The sequence below is a fragment of the Somniosus microcephalus genome, chromosome 3, assembly GCF_052327205.1.
Source record: "Somniosus microcephalus isolate GS21.2 chromosome 3, FLI_Smic_1.0, whole genome shotgun sequence".
Classification (NCBI taxonomy): Eukaryota; Metazoa; Chordata; class Chondrichthyes; order Squaliformes; family Somniosidae; genus Somniosus; species Somniosus microcephalus.
In genome coordinates, this window is record NC_140989.1 from 291368588 (window position 1) to 291391341 (window position 22754).

General features: G+C 48.7%; 1 protein-coding gene across 1 annotated transcript in view; it reads left to right on the plus strand.

Annotated features, from left to right (window-relative positions):
- Positions 1-22754, plus strand: part of LOC147122057 (uncharacterized) — a 106212-nt gene that overhangs the window by 13376 nt on the left and 70082 nt on the right. The window contains exons 3-4 of the mRNA XM_085982764.1: positions 10784-10980; positions 22397-22575. Of these exons, the coding sequence (XP_085838890.1) occupies positions 10784-10980; positions 22397-22575 (376 nt within the window). The remainder of the gene's footprint in view (positions 1-10783; positions 10981-22396; positions 22576-22754) is intronic.

A 22754-nucleotide genomic window follows, 5' to 3' on the forward strand; every position in this document is an offset into this window, starting at 1 on the left:
TGGTTTCAGCACATAGAATTAGTGAATCTAGGCATTGGTCATTAAACAGTCTTAAGTAATTTCGCACACTAATCATGCATACTTGGGATATACTCTAGTTTCCCCAAAACCACGCATTTTTGTTTAGACTTAATCTGGCAGATCTGTCTTGGTGCCTGGAGTTTCCGTTCCCATCCAAGAACCTGCAGTACTCGGGGAGTGCTGCACTGTCAGAGGCGCCGTCTTTCAGATGAGACGTTAAACCGAGGCCCTGTTTGTCCTCTCAGGTGGACTTAAAAGATCCGGTGTCCTGGCCAATATTTATTGCTCAACCAACATCACTAAAACAGATGATCTGGTCATTAGCGTATGCTGTTTGTGGGACCTTACTGTGCGCAAATTGGCTGCCCCGTTTCCTACATTAAAACAGTGACTACACTTCAAAAGTAATTAATTGGCTGTAAAGTGCTTTGGGACGCCCCGAGGTCATGAGCTATATGAATCGAAGTCTTTCTTTTTCTTTTATATAGTAGAACAGGGGCCTCGGTGCCCAGCAGTACTTTCAGGTGGGCTCCCAGATCTGGGAACACTGGGAAGGGACTACCGAGGTTCCAGGAACACTGAAGAGGGAGGATCTCGGAACACTGGGGCCGGTCCTGGGATTGGGGATTGCTGGGAGAGGGATTCTGGAACCCAGGGGCACTGGGAAGGAAATTCTCAAAGTGTAGGAGCAATGGAAGTGGTTATGGGATTGGGGAGCACTGGGAATGTGGTCGAGAGGTTTATGAGCACTGAGAGGAGGTCACAAGATTGAGGAATGTGGAGTGGAAGAAGTCTGAAGCATGTTCCTGAGTTCCAGCAGGACATGAAAAGAGATTTTGGAGTATTGGGGGTTGCTGGGATTTGGCAGTATTGGGTGGAACATGAGCCTAACATCCTTGTGAGGGAGAGGGCCCAGGAGAATGGGACCAAACAGCCATTGGCCAATTTCAAACTGTAAGGCCATAACCCCGAGGTGTTCCACGTGTCAGGACCCCAGTACCACTTTCACCATCAGCTGGTTCCTAACTTTATTTTCTTTCCTTTAAGTATTTAAGTGTAAATTTTCTGCTTGTTAAAATTCCTTCAACGATTTGTGCACATATACCCCCAGGTCTCTCTGTTCATGCACCCACTTTAGAATTGTACCCTTTAGTTTATATGACCTCTCCTCATTCTTCCTACCAAAATGTATCACTTCGTACTTTTCTGTATTAAATTTCATCTGCCACGTGTCCGCCCATTCCACCACCCTGTCTATGTCCCCTTGAAGTCTATCACTAACCTCCTCGCTGTTCACTATACTTCCAAGTTTTGTATCATCTGCACATTTTGAAATTGTGCCCTGTACACCCAAGTCTAAGTCATTAATATATATCAAGAGGAAGCAGTGGTCCTAGTACAGACCCCTGGGGAACCCCACTGTGTACCTTCCTCCAGTCTGATAAACAACCGTTAACCACTACTCTCTGTTTCCTGTCACTTAGCCAATTTCGTATCCATGCTGCCACTGTCCCTTTTATACCATGGGCTTCAACTTTGCTGGCAAGCCTATTATGTGGCACTTTATCAAACGCCTTTTGGAAGTCCATGTACACCACATTAACCGCATTGCCCTCATCAACCCTCTCTGTTACCTCATCAAAAACTCAATCAAGTTAGTTAAACACGATTTGCCTTTAACAAATCCGTGCTGGCTTTCCTTAATTAATCCACACTTGTCCAAGTGACTGTGAATTTTGTCACGGATTATCGTTTCTAAAAGCTTCCCCACTACTGAGGTTAAACTGACTGGCCTGTCGTTGCTGGGTTTATCCTTACACCATTTTTTGAACAAGGGTGTAACATTTGCAATTCTCCAGTCCTCTGGCACCAGCCCCGTATCTAAGGAGGATCAGAAGATTATGGCCAGTACTTCCACAATTTCCACCTTTACTTCCCTCAGCGTCCTAGGATGTATCCCATCTGGTCCTAGTGACTCATCTACTTTAAGTACAGCCAGCCTTTCTAGTACCTCTTTATCAATTTTTATCCCATCCAGTATTTCAACTACCTCCTCTTTCACTATGACTTTGGCAGCATGCTCTCTGCCTCCATGCGTAGGTCTCCATTTTGGTCCCTAATTGACCCCACCCCTCCTCTCACTACCCACTTACTATTTATATGCCTATAGAAGACTTTTGAATTCCCTTTTATGCTAGCTGCCAATCTATTCTCATACTCTCCCTTTGCCCCCTCTTATTTCCTTTTTCAATTCCCCTCTAAACTTTCTATATTCAGCCTGCTTCTCACTATTATTCTCAACCTGACATCTGTCATACACCCCCTTTTTCTGCTTCATCTTACTCTATCTCTTTCGTCATCCAGAGAGCTCTGGCTTTGGTTGTCCTACCTTTCCCCCTCATGGGAACGTACCTTGACTGTACCCAAACTATCTCCTCTTTAAAGGCAGCCCATTGTTCGATTACAGTTTTGCTTGCCTTTGATTCAAATTTACCTGGGCAAGATCCATTCTCAGCCCACTGAAATTGGCCTTCTTCCAATGAAGTATTTTTACTCTAGATTGCTCTCTTTCCTTTTCCATAGCTAATCTAAATGTTATGGTACTGTGATCACTGTTCCCTAAATGTTCCCCTACTGACACTTGCTCTACTTGACCCACCTCATTCCCCAGAACCAGATCCAGCAATGCCTTGTTCCTCATTGGGCTGGAAACGTACTTACATAGAAGATAGGAGCAGGAGCAGGCCATTCGGCCCCTCGAGCCTGTTTCACGATTCAATGAGATCATGGCTGATCATCCAAACTCAGTACCCTGTCCCTGCCTTCTCCCCATATCCCTTGATCCCTTTAGTTTTAAGGTCAAGAAAGTTCTCCTGAACACACTTCAAAAATTCTTTCCCCTTCATTATAGAAAAGAATGATAATCTATATATATAAACGGATCTGTCTGTCTGTCCTTCGGTGTGTGTCTGTCCGGCTATGCACTCGAAAGTTATAGAGCGTACCTACACGTGCGTGACATCAAAAGAAAGCTTACGATTCCAAAACGGTCGTAAGCGTATTTACGTTTCGGCCGGACAAAAATTGCGCCCGCGGTATCCAAAAAACGTTCAAAATTCCGCTCATTAGCATCTCATTATCCGCTCATTAGCGACAGAGTGATATCGAGGTCGACCAATCGTACGCCGGGTTCCTGGCGCGTGCGGGCGGGCCCTCCTACAGTCGAGTGACGGGTCAATTGACCAATCCTACGCTTTGGTGACCTGACGGTCGACCAATCGGTGCGTGTGTGGGCGGGCCTTATCGTTCTGAACCGAGGTGAGTGTCAACCATCTTGATTCCATTCTTTTTCCCGCTTTCTGCGTTTTTCTTTTCAAACCTACATTTCCAGCAAAAAAAAAATTGCTTTTATTAAATTGTTTTAAAAAAAACTTCATTCATTTGTAAATATTTTCTCTAACCTGAAGATTCTTTTTCCTACCTTTCCCCATTTTTGTAAGGCCTCAGAACCTAGGCCTCAAAGCCTGGGCCTCTCCTGCCCAGCCACGCCCGAGCTAGGTAATTGTCCCACGGTTTCTGCTAAGCTCCCGTCCCCCGTCGTCACGTTACCCGGGGCAACGGCGTCAGCCACGAGGGTCACTGGACATACACAGGGTGCGCGCGCAGCAGGAGCAGCTGAGACGCGGCGTCTCTCTCTGTTCCCCGCTCGGCTCGGGCGGGGGGGCAGGGCTCTCGGGAGTGCGGATCTTGGGCGGGGCTTGGAGAGCGGGAAGGGTTACCCCAGCAACCGGGCCCGCCAGCCGTCTCTCACAGCCGCAATCGGCGGTCTTGAAGCCAGCTCGGGAGGGCGGGGCTCCGGAGAGCGGGAGGCCGATGCTCGGGAGGGCGGGGCTCGGGACATCGGGGGGCGGGACATCGGGAGATCGCGGGGCGGGAGATCGGGGGGCGGGACATCGGGAGATCGGGGGACGGGAGATCGGGGGGGCGGGACGTCGGGAGATCGGGGGGCGGGACATCGGGGGGCGGGGTTCAGGGACTCCCCCTCTCCTCCTCCCCCCTTCCTCTCCCCCTCCTCCCCTTCCTCCCCCCTTCCTCTCCCCCTCCTCCCCCTTCCTCCCCCCATCTCCCCTCCCTCCCCCCTCCTCCCCCCTCCACCCCGCCTCCCTTCTCCCCCTTCCCCAATTCCCCCCTTCCCCCCTCCCTCCCCCCCTCCTTCCCCCTCCTCCCCTCCCTTCCCCCCTCCCCTTCCCCCCCTCCCCCCAGTCGCGCGCTCTCTTCCCCCGTCGCTCTCTCTCTTCCCCCCACTCGCTCTCTCTTCCCCCCAGTCGCGCTCTCTCTTCCCCCCAGTCGCTCTCTCTCTCCCCCCCAGTCGCTCTCTCTCTTCCCCCCCAGTCGCTCTCTCTCTTCCCCCCCCAGTCGCTCTCTCTCTTCCCCCCCAGTCGCTCTCTCTCTTCCCCCCCAGTCGCTCTCTCTCTTCCCCCCAGTCGCTCTCTCTCTTCCCCCCAGTCGCTCTCTCTCTTCCCCCCAGTCGCTCTCTCTCTTCCCCCCAGTCGCTCTCTCTCTTCCCCCCCAGTCGCTCTCTCTCTTCCCCCCAGTCGCGCTCTCTCTCTTCCCCCCAGTCGCTCTCTCTCTTCCCCCCAGTCGCTCTCTCTCTTCCCCCCAGTCGCGCTCTCTCTCTTCCCCCCAGTCGCGCTCTCTCTCTTCCCCCCAGTCGCGCTCTCTCTCTTCCCCCCAGTCGCGCTCTCTCTCTTCCCCCCAGTCGCGCTCTCTCTCTTCCCCCCAGTCGCGCTCTCTCTCTTCCCCCCAGTCGCGCTCTCTCTCTTCCCCCCAGTCGCGCTCTCTCTCTTCCCCCCAGTCGCGCTCTCTCTCTTCCCCCCAGTCGCGCTCTCTCTCTTCCCCCCAGTCGCGCTCTCTCTCTTCCCCCCAGTCGCGCTCTCTCTCTTCCCCCCAGTCGCGCTCTCTCTCTTCCCCCCAGTCGCGCTCTCTCTCTTCCCCCCAGTCGCGCTCTCTCTCTTCCCCCCAGTCGCGCTCTCTCTCTTCCCCCCAGTCGCGCTCTCTCTCTTCCCCCCAGTCGCGCTCTCTCTCTTCCCCCCAGTCGCGCTCTCTCTCTTCCCCCCAGTCGCGCTCTCTCTCTTCCCCCCAGTCGCGCTCTCTCTCTTCCCCCCAGTCGCGCTCTCTCTCTTCCCCCCAGTCGCGCTCTCTCTCTTCCCCCCAGTCGCGCTCTCTCTCTTCCCCCCAGTCGCGCTCTCTCTCTTCCCCCCAGTCGCGCTCTCTCTCTTCCCCCCAGTCGCGCTCTCTCTCTTCCCCCCAGTCGCGCTCTCTCTCTTCCCCCCAGTCGCGCTCTCTCTCTTCCCCCCAGTCGCGCTCTCTCTCTTCCCCCCAGTCGCGCTCTCTCTCTTCCCCCCAGTCGCGCTCTCTCTCTTCCCCCCAGTCGCGCTCTCTCTCTTCCCCCCCAGTCGCGCTCTCTCTCTTCCCCCCAGTCGCGCTCTCTCTCTTCCCCCCAGTCGCGCTCTCTCTCTTCCCCCCAGTCGCGCTCTCTCTCTTCCCCCCAGTCGCGCTCTCTCTCTTCCCCCCAGTCGCGCTCTCTCTCTTCCCCCCAGTCGCGCTCTCTCTCTTCCCCCCAGTCGCGCTCTCTCTCTTCCCCCCAGTCGCGCTCTCTCTCTTCCCCCCAGTCGCGCTCTCTCTCTTCCCCCCAGTCGCGCTCTCTCTCTTCCCCCCAGTCGCGCTCTCTCTCTTCCCCCCAGTCGCGCTCTCTCTCTTCCCCCCAGTCGCGCTCTCTCTCTTCCCCCCAGTCGCGCTCTCTCTCTTCCCCCCAGTCGCGCTCTCTCTCTTCCCCCCAGTCGCGCTCTCTCTCTTCCCCCCAGTCGCGCTCTCTCTCTTCCCCCCAGTCGCGCCCTCTCTCTTCCCCCCAGTCGCGCGCTCTCTCTTCCCCCCCCCCGTCGCTCTCTCTTCCCCCGCAGTCGCTCGCTCTCTCTCTTCCCCCCCAGTCGCTCGCTCTCTCTCTTTCCCCCCCAGTCGCTCGCTCTCTTTCTTCCCCACCAGTCGCTCTCTCTCTTCGCCCCCCAGTCGCTCTCTCTCTTCCAACAACAACATGCCCTCGAAAAAGCCTCAGCACCGCCGGGCACTCCAGCTAGTCTATTATATATTAATTATGGTGGGGTGGGTGTTTCATTGAAAACTTTCATGGTACACCTGCCCTTCTGGGAAAACCCATTATAATGTCTGTAGTACCAGTTACACTTGTAACTGGTGCTGTGATAGGAGTGTTCAGTGTCAAGGGTATGACACCTTGTCTGTCACACATTCACCCAGCCTTGTTCTGGACAACAGCAGTGAATATACTGGTAGGATTTTAAATATTATTTCTTCTCAACGTAAATCTGAGGTAAAAGAATAAAAGAACTTTAGTTCATTTTCTACACCTGCAGGTGCGAACAATCTTTTTAACATGAAAGGCTGGCACTTGCAGTTACTTGTCACAGAATCACACACAATCACAGAAACCCCACAGTGCAGATAGAGGCCATTTCGGCCCATCGAGCCTGCACCGACACACATCCCACCCAATCCCCGTAACCCCTACACCAACACATATCCCACCCTATCCCCGTAACCCCACGTATTTAATCCCCCTGACACTAAGCGTCAATTTATCATAGCCAATCAACCTAACCCGCACATCTTTGGACTGTGGGAGGAAACCGGAGCACCCGGAGGAAACCCACGCAAACACGGGGAGAATGTCTGTGTGGAGTTTGCACAGTCACCCGAGGCCGGATTCGAACCCGGGTCCCTGGCGCTGTGAGGCAACAGTGCTAACCACTATGCCACCGTGCTGCCCTTAGAATATATTTCAAAATTTGTTGGTTCAATTGTCCTTCTCTCTCGCTCTTTTTTAGCACATTTTCTGCCATAGCTCCCGCTCCCAACAACAATCCCCAAACCACCACCTCATGGTTTATCACTGGCCTGCAGTCTGTTGTGGCCTGTCACTCATTCCTGCCCTTATTGGTCCCTGCCATTGGGGCCTTCGTAATGATGATAAATATAAACCATGTCCCACATCGCTGAATTATGCCCACTAATCTATCTGGTGACCTGCATGCTGGTGATGACAATACTCTAAGATGGCTAGAATTATATGCTGAGTCTGCATATGCTAAATTGATAAATATAGTATGAGGAAAATGTTGGAGAAATCAAATTTGTTGTTGAAAAATGCATGGATGAGGGTTTCAGCAGTGATGGGGGATAAGAACATAAGAATTAGGAGCAGGAGTCAGCCATACGGCCCCTCGAGCCTGCTCCACCATTCCCACCATTCAATAAGATCATGGCTGATCGTTGACCTCAACTCTACTATTCTGTCCTCCTCATGACTATGATTCGACAGACAGCTAAACCCTCATCACCAAACAGGAGGCGTTGATACTTTTTTATCCAGTTTAATGACACAGGGTGAAACTACAGAGGGAACAAGAAATTACAACATCAAATAAGGCTGATTAGTATCACAATCACAATCTGAATACACAAAATAAACCTAGGATAGTAGAATGAAACATTACTACTATAACTCAACGGTTCTATTACAATTTGAGGTAAGTATGATACAACAATCAAAAGTCTAACACAAGAATGCCAGGGGAAAGACTAGTAGCTAGCTACCACGGAGTTCCACAAAGTGCAATATATTAACTCATCTGGCCACAAATATCAAAAAATGGTGACATAGATCAAACGTAAAGAACATCTGATAAAAGGCTACTTACAGACAATGCCAACCAAGGGGGAAACTGAGAAGGATGGCGTTAGATACTGTAGACATCCCAGCCATGAATTCAAGAGCTCCCTTGTGGTTCTGTTTTACTTTCACTTTCTAATAATGTCACATGACATAAATCAACAATAAGGAGGTAAGTAGTAGAACACTAGGGGGAGACAAAAACACAATACCAAAGTCTCATAGGAGACATAACATCTACTTTCCCGCCCAATCTCCATGTCCCTTGATTCCCCTAGAGTCCAAAAATCTATCAATCTCAGCCTTGAATATACTCAACGACTCAGCATCCACAGCCCTTTCGGGTTGAGAATTCCAAAGATTCACAACCCTCTGAGTGAAGAAATTCCTCCTCATCTCAGGCTTAAACGGCCAGCCCCTTATCCTGAAACTATGCCCCCTAGTTCTAGACTCTCCAGCCGGGGGAAACAACCTCTCAGCACCTACCCTGTCAATCGACCTCAGAATCTTATATGTTTCAGTGAGATCCCCTCTCATTCTTCTAAACTCCAGAGAGTATAGGCTCAATCTACTCAATCTCTCCTCATAGGACAACCCTTTCATCCCAGGGAGCAATCTAGTGAACCTTCATTGCACCGCCTCTAAGGCATGTATGTCCTTCCTCAGATAAGGACACCAAAACTGTGCACAGTGCTCCAGGTGTGGTCTCACCAAAACTCTGTACAATTGTAGTAAGACTGCCTTACTCTTGTACTCCAACCCCTTTGCAATAAAGGCCAACATGCCATTTGCCTTCCTACTTACTTGCTGTACCTGCATGCTAACTTTCCTTGTTTCCTGTACGAGGACAACTAAATCTTTCTGAACACCAACATTTAATAGTTTCTCGCCATTTAAAAAATATTCTGTTTTTCTATTCTTCCTACCAAAGTGAATAACTTCACATTTCCGCACCTTATACTCCATCTGCCGCCTTATTGCCCACTCACTTAACCTGTCTATATCCCTTTGCAGGCTCTTTGTGTCCTCCTCATAGCTTACTTTCCCACCTAGCTTTGTATCGTCAGCAAACTTGGATACATTGCGCTCGGTCCCTTCATCTAAGTCATTAACATAGATTGTAAATAGCTGAGGCCCAAGCACTGATCCTTGTGGCACCCCACTAGTTACAGCCTGCCAACCAGAAAATGACCCGTTTATCCCTACTCTCTGTTTTCTGTCCATTAACCACTCCTCTATCCATGCTAATATATTACTCCCAACCCCATGAGCCCTTATCTTGCATAGCAATCTTTTATGTAGCACCTTATTGAATGCCTTTTGGAAATCCAACTATACTACATTCACTGGTTCCCCTTTATCTGCCCTGATAGTTATATCCTCAAAAATCTCTAATAAATTTGTTAAACACGATTTCCCTTTCACAAGACCATGTTGACTCTGCCTAATCATATTATGATTTTCTAAGTGTCCTGTTACCACTTCCTTAACAATGGATTCCAGCATTTTCCCGACGACTGATGTCAGGCTAACTGGCCTGTAGTTCCCTGTTTTTTCTCTCCCTCCTTTCTTGAACAGCCGGGTTATATTTGCTCTCTTCCAATCCGGTGGGACTGTTCTAGAATCTAGGGAATTTTGGAAGATCACAACCAATGCATCCACTATCTCTGCAGCCACCTCTTTTAGAACCCTAGGGTGTAGGCCATCAGGTCCAGGGGATTTGTCAGCTTTTAGTCCCATTAGTTTCTCAAGTACTTTTTCTCTACTTATATTAATTACTTTAAGCTCCTCACTCTTATTAGCCTCTTGGTTCCCTACTGTTTTTGATATGCTTTTTGTGTCTTCTACTGTGAAGACAGATGCAAAATATTTGTTTAAAGTCTCTGCCATTTCCTTATTTACCATTATAATTTCTCCTGTCTCAGGGACCAATGCTTACTTTTGCTACTTTCTTCCTTTTTACATACTTGTAGAAGATCTGACAATCTGTTTTTATATTTCTTGCTAGTTTACTCTCATTCTATTTTCTCCCTTTTTATCATTTTTGTTGGTCATCCTTTGGTGCATGATGCGATGTGAAAATGGAAATAGGTGTTTTTGGTGATGGATGGGATATGGGCTTGAACTCAGGGTGAAACAGGACACCAAGGCTGGTTCTAATCAGAAAAAAACACATGTATTTGTTGATGTTGAATATTGATTTTCCTCAGCCATACTTTCTTCCCTCCCCTCCTGCTCTGCTGAAGATATTTTTCCTTCCTAGGTACTGCTCCCAAGTGCCCACCTCCTTCAGGGATCATACCAAAGTAGCCATTCTTTATGTAGGAGCTCAGATAGTGAATGATGTTATTCACAGTTGCGGGGTATTACAGCTGACTCCATCCTGTCCTTACCTGTCATCTACATGTGCACACATCCAATAGAGATCACTGGATAGTGAACAGGAGCAGGAACCCTCGCTGGTTTTTACTTCTCTAGCCCAAGGGTGTTAAAACCAGGAGTAGGACCACCCTGACTCGGACTAGCTAACTTGGAACCAATGGGTGATCAAATCTGGGAGCACCTGGTCAGTGTCATTTTACTATTTGGTGACATAGCTTAGCCATTGGGAGACTCAAAAAGCTTTATTTGTAATGAATGTCTCACTGATTTTTCTTTCTCGGAACACTTTACCATTGAACCTTTACTTCTAATTCAAATTCTCTCCCCTTTTTTCTCTCCTCCTGGGGTTCAGTTCCATGGATGCCTGAAGCACTCCAGAACTTGAAAAAGTGTCCATTCTTCACTCATGCATCTAAACCGTGAGTGTTGGCAGGCTATTTAACTGTGGGGGCATCACAGTTGAGCATGATTTTATCCACATCCGCCATCCAGTGACTCTGCTGTAAAGTGGATAGAAATCCAGGCCAATCATTTTCCCCCGCCCTCCCCTGCCCCCCCTTTCTCCTTTGCACTGTCAGTTCTGACATAAGAGATTTTGTGTGAATCCCTGTACCATTAATATGTTTCTTGGAACAGGTATTTGGAGCTGATGGATCAGGTACTGCAGGGTGGAGGTGAAAAAGCAATTCTGAGGCACACCCAGAGGAATAAAAAGCTGCTGGTCCGAGAGCGTTTACAATTGCTTCTGGACAAAGAGGAGATCCTGGAGTTGTCTCCTTTTGCTGGTCTGGGAATGCCATATGGAGATATTCCTGCTGCAGGCTGCTTAACTGGTATGAATGTACAGGTCTACTTTTTTTCAAAGGAGTATTGTAAATATTACTCTTGGAAGTCAGTAGTTTCTTCACCAATAACATTTGGTGTTGTTGATTTCTGACCTTGTCATAAATTTAGTTCAACTTATCATGAATTCTAGTGTTAATGGTGCACCAATTATTTTACATTGATTTTGAGAAATTGTATTTACCCTTACAGATACATTATAGATCAACACCAACCACTGTGCATTTGCTTCAACCTTAAAGAGTGAGTCATTTACAACTTCACTTTTAAATTCCCAATTGTGTAGACTTTGGCCCTCCATTCACCACAATACTTCCGCAGCTGTCGATCAGCTCAACCACTCCCTCACCCCCATCTTTGATATCCTTGTCCTGAGTAATTCTGCTTCCCTTGCCCAAATCTCCCCAAGGCTCTCCTTGCCCTAACCCTGAATCCATGTATTTCTCTAGTTTCTCTCCTGTCTCTACTTATGACCTCTCTGAGCTCATCTTGTCCATGAATCCCACCTTTTGCTCCCTTGACCCGATTCGCACAAAACTGCTGATCACTTAACTTCCCTTCCCGGTTGCCATGTTAGCTGACATTATAACTGGTTCCTTCTTTGCAAGTACTGTCCTCCAATCTTGTCCAGCTTAGTGGGATTGCCCTCACCTGGTTTCATTCCTACCTATCAAATCATAGCCAGAGCATCTCCAGCAATGGCTTCTCTTCCTGCCCCTGCCTCATTACCACTGGAGTCCCCCAAAGATCGATCCTGGGCCCCTTCTTCTTCCTCATCTACATGCTGCACCTTGGCAGCATCATCTGAAGACATGGGGTCAAGTTCCACATGCACACTGCTGACACCCAGCTCGACCTCGGCACCACCTCTCTCAACCCCTCCACAGCCGCTGTGTTGTCAGATTGAATCTCTCACATCCAGTCCTGGATAAGCCGTAATTTTCTCCAGTTAAACATTGGGCAGACAGATGGCATGGGCTTCGGCCCTCACCACAAACTCTGCACCCTCGCCACTGATTCCACCCTCCCTCCCCAGCCATCATCTCAGGTTGAAACAGACTGTTGGAATCTCGCCATCCTATTTGAACTTGACTGAGCTTCTGACACCATGGCCCCGATTTTCTGCCAGCCGTCGGGCGGGTTTTCAGGCGGGCAGGGGCCAAAAATCACAGAAATAGGGGGTCGCGACCCCCCACCCCCCGCATGATTCCCCGCCCCATCCGTCTTTCGGACCGCCGTTTCTCTCCGACCCGAATCAGTCCCGCCCGCCGCTGGCGGGACTGGCCGTCGGGACCCTAATCACCAATTATTGGCATGTTTAATGCCATTTTAAGGGGCCCTTGCGATTTTCAAGGGTTCCCCACGCTAAACACGCCTGCGGGGAACCCCGCTGATGAAACCTGGCGTGAAACTTGCCGGCTTGCTTGCTCTCAGCTGCAGGTCATTCGGGAAAGCTGCGATTTAATCGGAGAGCATTTGTATGTTGAAGGACCTTGTTGTTGCAGGCTTGGGGCTACTTCTTCAAGGCTTAGGCACAGCTGTGGAAGGTTGGAGCCTCACACACTTCTCCAATGTGATCTCCTGGGAAGCCCCTCTCGCCACCCTCACTCAGTGCTTCCTCAGCGGAGGCATCTACCAGAAGCATGGGACGCCTTTTTTTCCTTCCTTTCTTGCCATTAGAGGATCTCCAGCAGCAGAGGCGGCAGCAGCAGAACCAGGAACAGCAGGATGAGCACCAGGAGCACCAGGCTGCTGCTTACTCAGCTGAAGCTGCACAGGCCAGAAGGGGCCAGCGCTTGGAAGTGGCTTGAGAGCACCTTGCTGCTCTTTAGTGGGCCATGGGGACCCGTATCTGCACTGGCAGTCCTACTCAGAAGGACTTCCATGAAGGTCTGGTTTCTCTGTTCAGTAGATGGCCAACGCTCCTCAAGAGATGTCATTCTCTTATGAGCACTCACCATGTTTTCCGTACCCTGGCGAGTTATCTCCTCCATGGAGGTTGCCAACCTCTCCATGGTGATGCGTTCATGCGCCAATGACTCCACAAAGGCTCTGTTCATGGTCGCTATGGACTCCTCCATTCGCTCCACACTCGCAGCGACCCTGGAGACAAAACCTGCCAGAGACTCCTGCATCTGTGCATGGAGACCCATCACCTCTTCTCTTGCGGATGGACCCAGAGGCAGAGGGTCGACATGCAGCGCAGCTGAGCTGAGCTGGCAGAATCCTGCGCCCTCCGACGAGGACTCGCCACTGCTGTCCCTGTCTCCAGAATCTGCTGAGGCTCACTTGTGAGCTGTGAAACACCAGGTGACAACACTACTCTATGTCCCGAAGGTCCCCCCGAGGTGTGAGTGTCTGCGCTGGTGCTGGGTGCGCTTACTTCTGCTGACGCTGCGCCCTCAGAGGTTGGCGCTTCCTCTGAGGAGTCTGGCTGCACAGTCTCTTCCTCCTCCACAGTGGGGACGGGGGCTCTGGATGGTCCTGTGGGGGAGTAGAGGAAGGAGTTAGAGATGTGATGCCAAGGTTACATGCACATTCGAGTTGACATCTGCTGACACCTGCATCCATGCAGCCTTGGTCTCAGTGGGAGGCCTCTTCCTGCCTGACCTAGGGAGGAGGACCTCCCTGTGGGCCCTAACCCCATCCAATAATGCCTGCAGTGAAGCTTCGTCGAATTTGGAGGCAGCTCGGGGTCTGGCACTGGCCACAGCTGCTGCAGGCTCCTCTGCCATCCTGAATGGTTCGTTTGGAAGCCAACAGAGGAAGCAATGCTTGCTGTGGACCTTGAAAGCACCATGAATGATGACATCATACTGTGGGGCTTTCTGACTAGAAATGGACAATTAGCAAGGCTGTCCACATGCTGGAAATTAATTGGCCACTTGAGGGAAAATTGCGTGCAGCTGGCTGACCCATTTTTTTCGGGTCAGAACCCCACATTCGGGGAATCCGACCATTTCCCACACAATCCACAAAATCGGGCCCCATATCTTCTCGATCACAAAGGCCGCTCACTTCCATCTCCGTAATAACACCTATCTCCGCCCCGCCTCAGCCAATCTGCTGCTGAAACTCTCACCACTCCTTTTATCACTTCCAGACTCAACTATTCCAATGCTCTCCTGGCCGTCCTCCCATTCTTCCCCTTCCTCCACTCATGATAAACGTCTGCTGTTCATATCCTATCCCGCACCAAGTCCTCACTCACAAACTCACCCATCACCCCATCCTTGCTGAATTATATTGGCTCACAGTCCCCCAACACCTCAAATTTAAAATTCTCATCCTCATTTTTAAATCATTTCATAGTCTTACCCCTCCCTATCTCTGTAACCTTCTCCAGCCCTAAGCCCTCTGAAAACTTCCAACTCTGGCCTCTTCTCCGTTCCCCCTTCCCTTTGCCCCGCCATTGGTGACCGTGGCTTGAGCCATCTTGGCCCTACACTCTTTAAAACCCACCTCTTTGATCGAGTTTTTAGTCACTCATCCTAATAACTCCTCCTTTTGGCTGAATTCCAGAGGTGAGGTGAGAGTGACTGCCCTTGACATCAAAGCAGCATTTGACCAAGTGTGGCATAAAGGAGCCCTAGTAAAACTGAAGTCAATGGGAATCGGGGGGAAAACTCTCCACTGGCTGGAGTCATACCTAGCACAAAGGAAGATGGTTGTGGTGATTGAAGGTCAATCATCACAGCTCCAGGACATCGCTGCAGGAGTTCCTCAGGGCAGTGTCCTAGGCCCAACCATCTTCAGCTGCCTCATCAATGACCTTCCCTCCAACATAAGGTCAGAAATGGGGATTTTCGCTGATGACTGCACAGTGTTCAGTTCCATTCACAACTCCTCAGATAATGAAGCAGTCCATGCCCGTATGCAACAAGACCTGGACAACGTTCAGGCTTGGGCTGATAATTGGCAGGTAACATTCATGCCACAGAAGTGCCAGGCAATGACTATCTCCAACAAGCGAGAGTCTAACCACCGCCCCTTGACATTCAGTGGCATTACCATCGCTGAATCCCCCACCATCAACATCCTGGGGGGTCACCATTGACCAGAAACTTAACTGGACCAGCCACATGAATACTGTGGCAACAAGAGCAGGTCAGAGGTTAGGTATTCTGCAGCGAGTTTCTCACCTCCTGACTCCCCAAAGCCTTTCTACCATCTACAAGGCACAAGTAAGGAGCGTGATGGAATACTCTCCACTTGTCTGGATGAGTGCAGCTCCAACAACACTCAAGAAGCTCGACACCATACAGGACAAAGCAGCCCGCTTGATTGGCACCCCATCTACCACCTTAAACATTCACTCCCACTACCACCGGCGTACCGTGGCTGCAGTGTGTACCATCTACAAGATGCACTGCAGCAACTCGCCAAGGCTTCTTCGGCAGCACCTCCCAAACCCGCGACCTCTTCCACCTAGAAGGACAAGGGCAGCAGGCGCATGGGAACACCACCACCTCCAAGTTCCCCTCCAAGTCACACACCATCCTGACTTAGAAGTATATCGCCGATCCTTCATCATCGCTGGGTCAAAATCCTGGAACTCCCTACCTAACAGCACTGTGGGAGTACCTTCACCACACAGACTGCAGCGGTTCAAGAAGGCGGCTCACCACCACCTTCTCAAGGGCAACTAGGGATGGGCAATAAATGCTGGCCTTCTCAGCGACGCCCACATCCCATAAATGATTTTTTTTTAAATTAACCCCTTCAACCAGTACCCAGATGATATCATCACTCACTGTATAAACAGAAAATAATCAAACATTAACAGGACAAATCAAAAGGATATTATATTTGTAATCCTTTGTAACAGTTGATATTTTTTTTAAAGTAGTGACGTGTCTTTTCCAGTGCCTTAGTGGGCATTGCTCAGTGTATTCAGTTCTACAGGCCAAGGAGGTCCCCCGTTCAGTTCCTGGTCTGTGCTGAGTTAACTGATGTTAGGCAGATGGTGATAGAAATAAGTACATAAGAAATAGGAGCAGGAGTAGGCCACATGGCCCCTCGAGCCTGCTCCGTCATTCAGTAAGATCATGGCTGAACTTCTATATCCACTACACTTTTCCACCCTATCCCTTGATTCCCTTAGCGCCCAAAAATCTTTTGACGCTACAGTTGGCCTGTGCACCTTCAGACTTCGGAGTGGAAAAATTTAGCAATCCTGCTTCTGTTTGCTGTCCAGTGACCCCTGCTGGCAAGCATGCATATATGGACATGGGACTGGGCTTGGCTACGACGCCCTCTCGTGATTAGGAGACTCCCTGTTTAGGTAGAGATTAAGTGAAAGATAGTAAGAGTAATGCACTCGCAGAACCTTATTTTACAATGCTGAAAATGAAATGAAATTTTAAAGATCTGAATGTCAAAATAAAGTTGAGACAATGCAAAGCAGAACAATAAACGATAAAAAAAACTTCAGCAATTTCCGGTGTTGACAGGTGCAGCTACAAAACATCCAGTATTGGCAATATCAGTACGAGATATAAATGTTGATAAAGCACAAGATCTTTCCAAAATAAGCAATAGTTTTAGTTTCTTGTACACCAGAAGCACATGAAGAAAGGAGCAACCGAATGAGCTGGACTGAGCCAACATAGCGGGCTGCTCCCGGGACCAAAGTGCAATAACAATTTTAAGTGAACTAACTTCCGAGTGTCCTGACTAAGCTAGGAACAATCAGTATATGTCAGAGTGATCTTGAGAGAAACTATTGTACTCTGTGTGAAAGGATGAGTAGGCCTATCTCTCTAAGAAGAAAGAATTTCTTACTGTTGAGTCTGTGTTTTCCAAATGTAGTTATGCTGAATAACTGGACACAGACAACAGAATACTTAAACAGGTCTTTAGTAATTGAGGGTCAGGGCTGAACTGAAATACAAACTGCTCCACAGAGTTTATATACCGGTGTGGTGACCACCAGTACTACAATATACAGGAGCCATCAGAAAGTAGTTCATCACCTTAAGGTAGTCTCTTAAGGTGGTACAGGTTACATACACTACAATTCCTCCCCTTTTAGCTTAACAGTGTACACCCCAATTTAAACATTACATGGATAACATATATACAACTTTCATACAAAACTGTTCAAAGATTCAGTCTCTGAGGAGGCCTCCTGATCCGGGCCGGATAACGCCTTTCAGGGGTCTCTGGTTCTTGTTGCTGGGGTGACTCATCCATTTGATCTCTTATGGATTGAACATCATCATGTACGTTCGAGTCTGAGGTAGATGCTACAGGCTCAATAACTTCTTCAACTGGTGTCTCTGCCGTAGACATGGGGTCGACCCTTGTTCTCGATTCCACAAGTTGGTCAGCATGACGTCGTATTACGTTCTCACCAATGTCTACCGTGTACATCAAGGGTCCTTGTCGGGCACAAATTGTTCCGGATTGCCATTTATCATTCCTATAGTCCCTGGCCAACACTGGTTGTCCTATTTCGAAACTCCGAGTGCCCTTGTTATTTACGTGCTGGAATTGTTTGTTTTCGACTTCCCTACGCACATTGGGTTTTAACAAATCCAATCGGGACCGCAACCTCCTGTTATAGAACATTATGGCAGGGCTTTGATTTGTCACTGCATGCGTGGCGTTTCGATATGCCATCAGGAAATTGTCCACCTTGTGTTGTAGTGGAATATGGTCTTCGCTCATGGCCTTTATCGCCTTTTTGAACGTTTGTACAAATCTCTCGGCCAACCCATTTGTAGCCGGATGATATGGGGCAGATGTATAGTGTTTCACCCCATTCTTCTTCATGAATTTCTGGAATTCTTCTGACACGAACTGTGGTCCGTTGTCTGAACATATTTGTTCCGGCAGCCCATTCCTTGCAAATATGGTTCTTAGAACTGCGATCGTCTTTTCAGAGGTAGTGGTCGACATCTTAATCACTTCTGGCCATTTAGAATGTGCGTCTACCGCTATCAAAAACATGGAATCCATGAATGGACCTGCAAAGTCGATATGCACACATTGCCATGGGGTTGAAGGCCATTCCCACGGATGCAGCGGTGCAATTGGAGGTGTATTTTGAACTTTTTGGCACCCTGAGCAGCTTTTAGTCAGATCCTCTATTTGTTTGTCGATACCTGGCCACCACACATAAGCCCTAGCAAGGCCTTTCATCTTGACTCCCCCCCAGATGACCTTCATGCAGTTCCTTCAGAACTCTCTCCCTTAATTTAGGAGGAATAACCACCCTTGTTCCATACATCAATGTTCCTTGACAGACGGACAGCTGCTCTCGTCTGGCTGAGAATGCCGGTAACAGTGGTTCGCCATGTGTTGGCCATCCCTTCACTGTCAAATCGTAGACCCGAGACAGTGTCGGGTCGTTTCTGGTCTCTCTCTCAATACTCGCATTGGTGACTGGTAAGCATTCGATGATGGTCGAGTGAAATATCTCGACAGGGTCAACTGCCGGTGCCTCTTCCACTGTAGGTAGTGGCAGGCGCGACAGCCCATCAGCATTACCATGTTGCTTTGTACCTTTGAATTCGATATCATATTGATGTGCCCCTAGGAAAAGGGACCATCTCTGAAGCCTCGGCGCCGTCATAACCGGAACACCCTTCTTAGGGTTAAAGATGGAAACCAACGGCTGGTGATCTGTCAGCAGCGTAAACCTTTGGCCTTGCAGGTAATGGTTAAATTTCTTAACTCCCCACACGAGGCTGAGAGCCTCCCTATCTATCTGAGCATAGTTGCGCTCAGCGGAGGTCAATGATCTGGATGCGAACGCGACTGGCCTTTCCAAGCCATTTGGCAACTTATGTGAGAGTACTGCCCCGATACCATATGGAGAAGCATCACAAGCTAAACGAATAGGCAGCGTTGGGTTAAAGTGAGCCAACACTTCCTTAGAGGTGATCAGTGCCTTGCTTTTTTGAAAAGCCCGCTTACAGTCCTCACTCCACTTCCATGGTACTCCCATTTGCAAAAGAGTGTTCAGCGGGTGTAACACCGTGGATAAATTTGGAAGAAACTTGTGGTAATAGTTAATCAACCCAAGGAACAACCTCAACTGGGATACATTTTCCGGAGCGGGAGCTTTCACAACAGCTTCGATCTTGTCAGGTGACTTATGAAGCCCCTCCTGGTCAATGACGTGACCGCAGTACGAGATTCGCTTCGGAAAGAACTCACATTTCTGGCGATTAACTCTGAGTCCATATTCTTTCAATCTGGTGAGCACCTGCTCCAAATTCGCGAGGTGTTCCTTATCATCATCTCCTGTAATCAGAATGTCGTCCAGGTAGCATTGTGTGCCTGGAATTCCCTGTAATACCTGCTCCATGGCCCTTTGCCAAATCGCTGGAGCCGATGCCACTCCAAAAACCAGTCTATTATACCGATATAAGCCCTTATGTGTGTTGATCGTGAGATACTGGCGTGACGCTTCATCAACTTCCATCTGTAAGTACGCCTGCGCCAGGTCTATCTTGGTGAAGTGTTTCCCGCCAGACAGCGAAGCGAAGATATCCTCAATCCACGGAAGTGGATATTGCACCGTGTGAAGAACCGGATTAACAGTGATCTTGAAATCGCCACAGATGTGAACCTTCCCAGGTTCCCCCGGCTTGTTGCTCAACGAACGCTTCATGACGGGAACAATGGGCGTGGCCCATTCGCTCCAGTCCACCTTTGACAGTACTCCTGAACGTTCTAGCCCTTCCAGCTCTGTTTCCACAGCAGGTCGTATCGCATAAGGTACCGGTCTGGCTTTGAAAAATTTTGGGTTTGCATGTTCTTCAACCTTGATGTTTGCCGTAATTCCTTTCAGTGTTCCCAGTCCCTGTTGGAACACCTCCTTAGCATCGTCCAATATTTTGGACAGTCGTTTAGGTTTGACATCGTCCTCTTCACAGGAATCTACAGTTAGTGCTTGTAAGGAATGCCAGTCCATATTTATTCTCCGGATCCATTCCCGTCCCAGTAGTGGTGGACCTCCCTCAGGTAACACATACAAGTCCATTCCCTGACTTTCTTTACCATTGTAGACCACCTTTACCTTTATCTTTCCGATGGGGTATACTCTTTGCCCCGTGTATGTTTTCAATACAATCTCCGTATCCCTCAGGGGAATGTGTGAGAATAACCTTTTGTACTCTTGCTTATTCATGACCGTCAATGCCGATCCAGTGTCCAATTCCATCTTCACTTGGACTCCTGCTATCCGAAGCATGACCCAGATAGTTTGGTGGTCTGCTGTGTTACCCACATTATGTATTTTTAGACAACCCAGTTCCTTACTGCTGGAGTCTGAATCCGTCTTTTGTTCATCCGAACTGTTCTCTGTCACCTTGTGTACTTTCTTGTACTTCTCCTGCGGCGACTTTTTGTTGCTGGCCTTCTTTCCTGACCGGCATACTTTCGCTATGTGACCAAGTCTGCCACATTTCCTGCATTCTTTATCTTTGAACCAGCACTGGTTCTGATCATGCGTTGTCCTTCCGCAACGATAACACTTTGCTGCACCCAATGCCATTTCATTGGTGCTGAATTCCGATGGCCTTTGCTGCATTTCCGCAGTGCCTCGTGCTGCTGCCTCGTGCGATGCTGCAATGCTGAAAGCTTTGTCCAGCGTAAGATCCTTTTCCTCTAGCAGTCGCTTCTGGGTTCCTTCCTTTAGTAGCCCACACACGAACTTATCTCTCAGTGCGTCTGCTAGTCCTGTACCGAACTGACAGTACTTTGATAACTTGCGCAGTTCGATTAAGAATTCAGCGTTGCTTTCCTCTTTAAGCTGAATTCTTTTGTAAAATTTAAATCGTTCCACTATCAGCAGCGGCGTGGGGTTTAAATGCTCTTGCAGGATAGTAACAATCTCAGCGAAACTCTTTCCCACCGGTTTATCTGGTGTTACAAGGTGCCTTAATAACCCGTACATCTTCGCACCCATCGAGTTTAATATGGTTAGTGCTTTCTTATCCGCCGGTACCTCATTCGCTGTACAGTAAACTTCAACGCGTTCCACATAAGTGGCCCAATCTTCTACATCGCTATCAAAAGCAGTGATGTTACCCGTTTTTGGCATCTTGTTGAGTTTCCTTTATTTTATTTATTTTTCGAAAATGGCGGCTTCCCGCGCTTGGCGGCTTTTCCCGCGCTTATCATCTTCCCCCACCGACTAAAATGGCGATTACCGCGCTGTTGCCGTTCTCTCCTCCCAGCGGTCCTTATTTCCCCCGACGCTGCTGCTCTTGTTCCCCGCCGCTCCCGCGGTCCTCGTTGACATTAACGCTTTTCTGGCTGCTGCGCGTCTCTGCCCGATTGCAGTCCGGCCTTTTCACCGGCTGCGGTCGTGTTCTCCGCCCTTTTCTTCGGTTTCCCTCCCCTTCTCCCACTGACAACTCGGCCGACTTTCTCTCCATGTCGCTAGATCGGGCTTACCCGCCGCTGTCGTAGAAGGGATGATCACTGCCTGTTGCTGATGGTGGACTTCGTGGCCAGCAAATCCAAACCGGGTTCTCGATGCCTCCCATGCAATGCGGTGCTCAGCAGGATGATGAGGGCGGATGCCCCTTTTCGACGCCCGTTCTGAGGACGAAGCTTCCTTGGATGCAAAACTGCCTCTAGGTACAATCAGACTCGTCGCAACTGTTGAGTCTGTGTTTTCCAAATGTAGTTATGCTGAATAACTGGACACAGACAACAGAATACTTAAACAGGTCTTTAGTAATTGAGGGTCAGGGCTGAACTGAAATACAAACTGCTCCACAGAGTTTATATACCGGTGTGGTCACCACCGGTACTACAATATACAGGAGCCATCAGAAAGTAGTTCATCACCTTAAGGTAGTCTCTTAAGGTGGTACAGGTTACATACACTACACTTACTGTTTGTTCTGTGAGGGTCAAACTAAAAAGAGACCCTCTTACTAAAACATGTACTACATGTACAGACAAGTTCCATTGTTGCAACAAAATGATTCACTGTGCTTGTTTAACTGAACTTTCTTAACTCTTTGAGCTCTGCAGTAATGGTGTCGAACTTCAGCATAAAACCAGAGGACTTTTTTGTTCCTTTTTCCTCTCAATTTTCTCACCTGAAGGTGCTGATTCATATTAAATGCAGCTGGTACCTCGTCTAAGGAGATATTCTACATGTGTGAACCTGGATAGTGGGCATCAGCAGACTATTGGGGAGGTATCACAATTCAGCCTTTACTCGACTTTCACACTTGTATCTGTACCAGGGGTCACTGAATAACGAACAGGGTGCCTGGATAATTTTATTTTCTCTTTGTTTAGCCCAGGATCTCATTATTGCAAATTGATTTTAGAATTGATCTAATGATTAATTTAGAATAATGATCATGATTGAACTTCATTACCTAATTCAATTTTATTTGTTATCTTTTATACTGTATCTGTTTCATTTAGGAATAGGGAAAATCAATGGAGTTTGGTGTGTATTCATTGCTAATGATGCCACAGTCAAAGGAGGGACAGCTTACCCGGTTACAGTGAAGAAGCAGCTGAGAGCTCAGGACATTGCGATTCAAAACAGATTGCCTTGCATATACTTGGTGGACAGTGGGGGAGCATTTTTGCCACTTCAGGTAATAACAGAGTCCTTCATGGATGGCACACAGTCAGGAGCCTTTACAAGGCAGTAACAAGATTAAGATGATATCTTGTGCCCTTACTGAAGTCACCAAAGACTTGTTACTTCTTTGTAACTTACTCTGAAGAACTAACTGTTTTGTCACAGGCTGCAGTCTCTTGCTTTAGGACACTG